This window comes from Raphanus sativus, unplaced genomic scaffold, assembly GCF_000801105.2.
Source record: "Raphanus sativus cultivar WK10039 unplaced genomic scaffold, ASM80110v3 Scaffold0584, whole genome shotgun sequence".
Lineage (NCBI taxonomy): Eukaryota > Viridiplantae > Streptophyta > Magnoliopsida > Brassicales > Brassicaceae > Raphanus > Raphanus sativus.
This window is the reverse complement of record NW_026615902.1, coordinates 904-10,264: the sequence shown is the minus strand read 5'-3', so window position 1 is coordinate 10,264 and position 9,361 is coordinate 904. Positions and strand designations below refer to the sequence as shown.

Genomic DNA, 9,361 nt, shown 5'->3' with positions numbered 1-9,361 from the left:
ATTGAAACCCCACGCTTTTCTTGATAACTTCTGTGAGAGGTGCAGCAATGGTGCTAAAGTCTTTAACAAATCGTCTATAGAACCCAGCCAATCCATGGAAACTTCTCACTTCACTTATGCTTGTTGGACTAGGCCATTCTCTGATTGCTTTTACCTTTTCTTCATCAACTTTAATCCCCTGTGCTGTAACAACAAAACCTAAGAAGACAAGGTTATCTGTTCCAAAAGAGCACTTTTTAAAATTAGCAAACAGAGATTCCTTTCTAAGCACGTCAAGAACAGATTTCAGATGCTGCTTATGCTCTTCTTCACTTTTGCTGTAGATCAAGATATCATCAAAATAAACTACAACAAAATGTCCTATGAATGCTCTCAAGACATGGTTCATTAATCTCATGAATGTACTAGGTGCATTGGTGAGCCCAAATGGCATAACAAGCCATTCATATAAGCCATGTTTAGTTTTGAATGCAGTTTTCCATTCATCTCCTTCTTTCATCCTAATCTGATGATAACCACTTTTTAGATCTATCTTAGAGAACACGCAAGAACCATGTAGTTCATCTAACATATCATCAAGTCTAGGGATAGGATGTCTATACTTTACCGTGATGTTGTTGATGGCTCTGCAATCAACACACATGCGCCAGCTCCCATCTTTCTTTGGTACCAATAGCACAGGAACAGCACAAGGACTCATGCTCTCTCGGATGTGCCCCTTTTCCATCAGTTCATCAACTTGTCTTTGGAGTTCCTTGGTTTCATCAGGGTTGGTTCTGTATGCGGGTCTATTTGGAAGTGAAGCGCCTGGAACCAGATCAATTGGGTGCTCAATCCCACGAATAGGAGGCAACCCTGCTGGATTTTCCTCTGGGAAAACGTCTCCATAGTCCTGTAAGATAAACTCAAAACCATTCGGTAGCTCCGGTGCAATGTCAGAAGAAGTTAGTAAGGCACCTTTGAAAACAAACAAGAGCATAGATTGATCCAAGTGAACCGCTTTCCTCATGTCACTAGACTTAGCAGTTAGAAGAATACCTTTTGCTTGCTTTCCACCAGTTGATTGCTCTTTGTTTCTAGCTTCTTCTCGTTTGAGCTTAAGCTGTACCTGGTCATGGTGAACTTCTTGTGGAGACAGAGGTGCAAGAACAATATTTTTGTCTCGGTGAGTGAAAGAATGGCGATTGGTGAAGTCATCGTGGATAGCTCTTTTATCATATTGCCACGGCCTTCCTAGCAGGATATGACTTGAATCCATTGGCAAAACGTCACACACAATCTCATCTTGGTATCTACCAATGGTTATAGGAACCATTACTTGCTCCGTGACCATCAACTTGACTCCATCTTCATTCAACCATTGGAGAGCATATGGTCTAGGATGCTTTCCTGTTTTCAACCCAAGCTTTTCTACAAGAGTCTCACTAGCAACATTAGTACAGCTCCCACCGTCTATAATCAAACTACAGACTTTATCATAGATAGTACAACGAGTGTGGAAGAGATTCTCCCTTTGGTCATGGTCGTCTGGTTGAGATTGCATTTGAAGAGACCTCCTTGTGACCAAGAGCTGTCCACGAACTGGGTAGTCTAGGGTTTCTTCTTCCTGCTCATCATTCTTTTCTTCTTCAGAGATCACCTCACCATTGTATGGTATGATCATGACCTTTTTGTTGATGCACTCATTGGCGTAGTGTCCCATACCATGACACTTGAAGCACTTAACATCTCTGGTTCTTGTAGCTGGTGTTTTTCCCTTATCCTTGTTGGGGTCAAAATCGGTCAAGACGAAATCGATGTCCGAAAGTCTCGGAAAAACACGAAAGATATTAGAGCAACCTCGAGAGACTAATTGTTAATCGAGAAACCTTGGAAAAATATTAAGTTCGAGATTAATCATCTCGAAATCAACGGCTAGAAACATTTTCTACACGAGGAAAAACCTACGGAAAACTAAGAACGCAAAAACACGCACAAGCCGAAGGAACGAGCAGCCGACTCCGGTCGCGGCCGTGGCCGCCGGGCGGCTAGCCCCCGCACTGGCAGTGACCGCCGGCGGCTAGCGCCCGTGCTGGCCGTGGCCGCCGGCGGCTAGCCCCCGTGCTGGCCGTGGCCGCCGGGCGGCTAGCCCCGTGCTGGCCGTGGTCGCCGGCGGCTAGCGCCCGTGCTGGCCGTGGTCGACGGGCGGCTAGCCCCGTGCTGGCCGTGGTCGCACCGTGCTGGCCGTGGCCGCCGCCGGCTAGCGCCCGTGCTGGCCGTGGTCGCCGGGCGGCTAGCCCCCGTGCTGGCCGTGGCTGCCGGCGGCTAGCGCCCGTGCTGGCCGTGGTCGCCAGGCGGCTAGCCCCGTGTTGGCTCGGGACGTCGGGCGGCTAGTCTTCGTGCGTAAGTTCTAGGCCCCCAGGTCGCCAGAAATCCGTGTTTTGCGACTTTCCGAGATCCCGCAAACAAAACTCCTTTTCCTGCTCCAAGATTTCAGAGAACCCGTAAGACGTCAACGGACAAAAAGACTTCGTATAAAACGGTGATGGTTATCTTAAAACACCATTCGCCTCAGCAATGGATCGAAGATATTCCGAAAGACTCGACATCTGAGTAGGAGCATTCTTTCAAAGAAATCGTAGAAAGCAACGGAAGTTCGGAAGACGGCCCGAAAGGGACCAACCCGATCGGACGGCCCATTTACGATTTTCTAAAAGATAGACACGACGGTTTACAATTATCTTCACATAACAAGATAAATGTTAAACTTCCGAAAGGATAAATGTCAAATTTTCGAAAGGATAAATGTCAACTTTCCCGATAAACACGAAGGCCAACAAAAATGGAAAAAGCCCAGCTCGCGGCAGACTCAGCCCATCAAGAATAGACCGTCATATGGGAGTATATAAGCAAGGCTAGGAGCAGAGGAAGGGGGATCCGAAATCAGAAGAAATAAACGACTCTAGAGCAACTTAGAACTTAGGCTTTTATTTCCTTTTTAGCGAGCTGCGACTCAACTAGGTTCTCGACCTGTTGTTCAAACGCTCTCCGCGAATTCGGAAATAAGATTCTTTCTTTTGCTCTCTTTATTTTACGCATTTATTCCCTAACTAGACTTGTATTAACTTCGTCGTGCGTGGCCCAGCAGATAGCCGGGATCCTCGGGGAAAACTAGGTCAACTTAGTTTTCCTACGTTCAAATTTAACTAAAATCGACAGTGCGAATTTCGGTTCCCACAGTTTGGCGCTAGAAGGAGGGGATACACGGATTTATCTTTCTCGCAACTACGCACGCCCAGTTAAGCATGTCTGCTGACGCGGAAAAGACAAGCAAACGCACGACAGACCAGCCGTCGATGCCAACGCTGAGAAGACTCCTGCCGGAAACGTATCGACGGTCACTGCCGAGGCAAACACCGCGATGCTGGACCAAGTGAAGGAACTGTTCGCCACCGCCCAGAAACGGTCGGAAGAACAAGAAAAACTAATGGCTTCACTCGCTAAACAGGTCAATACCTTAACAGCGAAAAGCAAACTCCCGCGCGGATCCACCAAGGTGAGGCGTGTCAGGAGGCTCGACTTCGGAACTGCCGGAGACCAAAAAAGATGCCCCGAGAAAATCCCAGGAACTCATCCCTGACGATACCACTCCGGCGGGGCAGAAGAAAACGACGGATAACCTCTCATCTCCCGCAAGGGGAAACGAAGGAGACGACGTCGAAAGAATCAATCTGGATATCAGCGATCGATTGGATCCGTCCGACGAAGACGCCGACATCCACCACAAAAGGACCCGAAGTCAGTCAGCTCGACTGGCGGCAGCCTTCGAAAAACCCATGACAGAAGAGGAAGAAGATCTCTACTGGTCAGAGCAAGAGAGGTTGGCTGAAGACCAGACTCGGGCCTATCGCAGCCAACGTAGACAAAGGAGCGCGAACGGCGCCAACGAGATCTATGATTTGCGCGAGTACATCGCAAAAACTGCAGCCGAGGTGAAAGCGGTAAAATCGCAGATTCACCACGCAACCAGCACTGCCCCGAGATCGACCTGCTCCTCGAGGAATCGAGAAAGACTCCGTTCACCTCTCGAATCACGGACGCACGAGTCTCAGATCCCGAGAAAATAAAGCTTCCCACCTACGACGGAACCACAGATCCGAAGGCACATCTGCAGTCCTTCCAGATTGCGATGGCGAGGTCTAAACTTCCGGAGCGGGAAAAGGACGTCGGCTGCTGTCTCCTATTCGTCGAGAACCTCAGAGGTGCTGCGCTCGAGTGGTTCTGACACTTGAAAAGAAACTCCATCGGAAGTTTCCGCTAGCTTGCTTCAGCTTTCTGAAGCAATTCTCCATGTTCATGGACAGGGAAACTTCCGACGTAGACCTTTGGAGTCTAATTCAAAAGGAAGATGAACCGCTCCGCGACTACATAAGGAGGTTCAAACTCGTGATGTCCAGGGTAACAGGCCTCAGCGACAGAGTCGCCATCGACGCCCTGAGAAAAAACCTCTGGTACAAATCGAAATTCCGAAAGTGGATTTCTTTGGAGAGGCCACGCACCATCCAGGACACTCTCCACAAGGCGACGGATTTCATCATCATGGAAGAAGAGATGAAAGTCCTAGCGCAAAAGCATGGACCGCAGAAAGCGTCCGGCAAGAAGAAAACCTCTCGTAACGACAAGTACGTCCATCACGAAGGGGAAGACGTCCAAGGCGAACATAACTACGCCGTCAATTCCGAACAAGGAAGGACCGCCGGAAACACTTGGACGCGGAACTCGTACAAGGACAATTCCAGCTGCGAGTTCCATCAGACGAGAGGTCACTCCACCGCCAACTGCAAAGTCCTCGGCGCTAGACTCATTACGAAGCTGCTTGCCGGCGAACTAGCAACGGTCAGGAGCGTGAAAGACCTGCTCCTAGATTCTGACCGTCCGCCGAAGACCGACGGAGCCAATCCCGAGAATAACGCTCCTGGAACTCAATCGGGCGAAAAACGCGGACGGAGACAAGACGGCGAAGGAAACAACAACAACCGCCAAAGGATCAACATGATCATCGGAGGATCGCATTTTTACCAGGACTCCGTTTCGTCGATCAAAGCCTACGGACGGAGGGCCGAAACAAGCCCCGGATGGTGTCCAGAGGACGACGTTCCCAATCACGCAATCATCTTCGAGGAACAGGATACGGCCGGACTCGATAAACCCCACTACGATCCTCTGGTCATCGACTTGGTGATTCAGGATCTCGAAGTCGGCCGCATCCTCATCGACACAGGAAGCACGGTCAACATCATGTTCCGCGACACTCTGCAGAGGATGAACATACCCCTCGGAGAAGTCATCCCAGAACCAAGACCGTTGACTGGATTCTCGGGCGTCACGTCCATGACCCTCGGAAAAATCAGACTCCCGGTCATGGCTAAAGAAGTCACGAAGATCGTCGAATTCGCGGTAGTGGATAACCCGGCTATCTATAACGCCATAATGGGAACTCCTTGGATAAACGCCATGAAGGCAGTCCCGTCCACTTACCATCTCAGCGTCAAGTTTCCAACACCGACTGGAACAGCGGTAATCTGGGGAAGCCAAAAACAGTCGCGACTCTGCTTCCTGGCCGAACATAAATTGCGCAGCAATCGGAACGCCCCAGTAGCTAACCCGAAGCGAACTAAGAAGCATCTGAGTATCTCCGAGAACTCAGCAAAGAACAGCTCGGATTTGTCCGAACAGGCCACAACTCAGGATAGCGGGAAAATCCTCGAGTCCATCGCCGAAAGAACGGATGACCTAACTCCCAACGCGACCACCGACTTAGCTGAAACAGTCAAGGCGCCGGAAATCGTGGAGTAATAGCAACCGCGATAGAAACAGAACTACGAGATGGCTTGATCCTCGCAAGAGGTACGTAGGCAGCTCGTCGCAACCCGACGAGTTCAGCTATCCCCCTCACCAAAAGGGGGGGGGGGAAGATGGGGACAAACATCCTTGTACTCCCGCAAAAATACTTTTCACATGTACTCTACATTATAAAGTCTTTAATTCAAATGCTTACTCAACGCATAAACATTACGGAAAACGAAAATCATATCTTTGAGGAACGCGAGACGTCGTTAGTTCCCGAAAAGTCTTGATTCTCCATTCTCCTCCAAACAGTCCATCCGCGACTCTAAAAAACTCTATCAAACAGTCTGTCCGCGACTCTAAAGTTCATTTCCGTCGATTGGCCCCGACGGAAAAACATAGAAACGTTTCACTCAATCAAATTCGTAGTCTGGCTTCTAACGAAGTCCTCTTGCATCCGACAAGGATACCATAGCGCGCTATACAAAAAATCCAAATTTTGGTTAGCTCTTCGTAAAGGAAGTAGCTCGACTCGTATCCAAACGAATCATATAAGCCGATAAGCACTTCGCAGATTCTAAAACGGTACGAGTCAGGTCGAAATCGCAAACAGGCAAAACGAAAGCCGATTTGTCATCGCACAGCTTCAGTCCGAAAGTAGACCTAGGTCTTGCCCTAAACCCGGCCTTGCTGGTATCTAAGACATCTCATAGGCATAAGTATCCAGAATACGAGATTCCAAAATTTGCCTCTTATCGCTTACAAACCTAACGTTCGCTACAAAGTAACCTACGGATCAAGCGACAAAAAAAGAGATTGAATACGAAGTGACTGCACGTATTCAAACCCTCTACACTTGACGAAAGTATAAATCAAAACGCAGAATTCATAAAAGCATTCATAGCAGGGATTCAAAAGCCACCAACGGCCAATCCCGAGAAACACAAAGTCACGCGACCTCCTAAGGGTCGCAACACATACATACAAACAGCCACACTTGGCCTATCACAAATTATAATCGAATGCATAACAATCGGTTAGAGATATTCCAAACGAGGAGTCGGGCTGGTCGACCTCTTCACCCCCGTCGCCTGCATTCAAACCCGCGCCTACATCCGCCGTATCTTCCGAGACTTGGATAGGATTCCACAACTCTCGAATTCTCCCTTCGATCGGAGGAACAAAGGATTCGGCGTTAGCGCATATTCTCATCGAGCCATCCATCGCGGCAAGTTCGCCGGAAAGAGAGAAACCCTCACGCTGCATCTTGTGTAGAGTACCGACCGAACCACGACACTCGCGAAAATCGCCTACAAAGTCCTGAGCCTCTTTGTACGCTTCGAATTCGGTAGAGAAAATTTCGGCCCTTCGGTTCAGCTCGGCGGCAGCTCTTCTCCGCCCGCTCCTTTCCGCACGAACGAGGGCTCGAGCCTGGACCTCGGCTTGCCGGCGTTTTTGCTCCTCCACCTCCAACCGATACTTGGCGAATTCCCTTTCCGTTTCCTCCGCTTTGAAACGGGCCAGCCGGGCAGTACGGAAACTTCCATCGATCGATGCGTTCCACACTCTCACGGCCTGCAAAGAAGTCGAGGTCAAATAAAAAGAAAAGGGGATTTACTCAAGTTTCGAAAACAAACCTCGTTGACCAAGCGAGCACCCTCCGCAGTCACCTTGTCCCTCTCCTCGTTGTCCAAAGACTCGTCACGGGAAAACGCCGGAGGGAGTTCATCAAAGAAGTCACCCGGGGGAGGAACACCCTGATTCTCTGTAGTGAAGTCAGGATCGTATCTCGGCAGCTCACCATTTCCCGACGAGGCCTCGAAAGCAATCCCTTTATCCTTCCGAGATCTCCGCCTCCGCCTTGAAGGGGCAAAAACGTAGGATCTATCATTGACACAGGGCCGCGTACCGCCTCGCGATCGGTGAAGCGCGACCGCCCCTCGAATCCGGTCAAGAGTAAAGGAGTTCCAGGAACAAGGCATTGTCCTAAAAATGTCTCTCTTGGTCGAAAGATCGGAAGGAACATGCGCGAGACACCTGTTCTCTGAACAAAAAAAAAAAAAACACACACGTTCAGTACTCGCTTTTCGGATTCTAAGAAAGGGGATGCGACAATCTTACCTCGTTGGTACAACCAGTCCGTCGGGAATAGGTGGAGAAAGCCTTCCTCGACAGACTCTCCATCTATCCTCACGAAAAAGAAACGGTCAACGTAATCCTTGGCGTGCGAGGTGACTCCATGGATTACCGAAAAATTGGTCCTCGCCTTCATGGAGTATACTCCATTGATGCTCGTCGTCTTGGAGTTCCACAACCCTTCGAAGTCAGCAGGGCTAAGGTCCATCCCTAACTCGTAACTCAAAATCACAACGCCAAGCCAGCTTTCCAAAGCCGGCACGTTCAGCTGGCTGATTACGATTCCGAAACGGTCGAGAGCCTGAACAATGACCCCAGGGATTGGGAACCACAGTCGGCATTGCGTCAGGAACGCCTCGTAGCAAGTAAAGTAACCCTTCGGAGGATGCTCCGAACTCTCATTCCCACGAGGAATGCGAAACATGACTCCCTTCGGAACCTCATAAAACTCTCGAAGAGTTCCGAGATATTCAGGGGATACTTCGCTCGGCGAGTCAGTTTCCTTACGCGCCCTCAGAGGTCGCCGGGGAATCGGGATCACGGGAAGGGGAGCATCAGAACCGAAGACGGCGTCGCAATACGCGCTCCTGTCAATCTCTGGAACCTCGGGTTTCGGAACTTCCTCCTCGGCATGGAAACTATCCGAAGACGAGTGAGACTGCCTCCTCGAGGATTTTGATCTTGAAGTCATTCTTTTCTTAAAGGTAGAGAGAGAATTTGCAAGAGAGAGATTAACTTAAGATTCTTGGGTGAAATAAGAATGGTAAAGAATTCACAAGTCTTTATAGGCAAGGATTTGACTATTCACCCCGACCTTCGACACGATTTCGTCTCCATACTTTCCTCACGAACCATACCGCAAGCTAGGACCTACAAACCCTACGGCTCCTAGCTAGCTGGGGGGCTAACTGTTGGGGTCAAAATCGGTCAAGACGAAATCGATGTCCGAAAGTCTCGGAAAAACATGAAAGATGTTAGAGCAACCTCGAGAGACTAATTGTTAATCGAGAAACCTTGGAAAATATTAAGTTCGAGATTAATCATCTCGAAATCAACGGCTAGAAACGTTTTCTACACGAGGAAAAACCTACGGAAAACTAAAAAGAACGCAAAAACACGCACAAGCCGAAGGAACCGAGCAGCCGACTCCGGTCGCGGCCGTGGCCGCCGGGCGGCTAGCCCCCGTGCTGGCCGTGGCCGCCGGCGGCTAGCGCCCGTGCTGGCCGTGGCCGCCGGGCGGCTAGCCCCCGTGCTGGCCGTGGCCGCCGGCGGCTAGCGCCCGTGCTGGCCGTGGCCGCCGGGCGGCTAGCCCCGTGCTGGCCGTGGCCGCCGGCGGCTAGCGCCCGTGCCGGCCGTGGTCGCCGGGCGGCTAGCCCCGTGCTGGCTCGGGTCGTCGGGC

General features: G+C 50.3%; 1 protein-coding gene across 1 annotated transcript; it reads right to left on the bottom strand.

The window, feature by feature from the left end:
* Positions 1-6,323: 6,323 nt before the first annotated feature.
* Positions 6,324-9,095, bottom strand: LOC130502502 (uncharacterized). The gene is made up of 2 exons (XM_056997293.1): positions 7,464-9,095; positions 6,324-7,401 (listed from the first exon to the last, which is right to left on the bottom strand). The coding sequence occupies exons 1-2, from the start codon at positions 7,806-7,808 to the stop codon at positions 6,832-6,834; spliced, it is 915 nt and encodes a 304-aa protein (XP_056853273.1). The 5' UTR covers positions 7,809-9,095; the 3' UTR covers positions 6,324-6,831.
* Between the last annotated feature and the right edge of the window lie 266 nt (positions 9,096-9,361).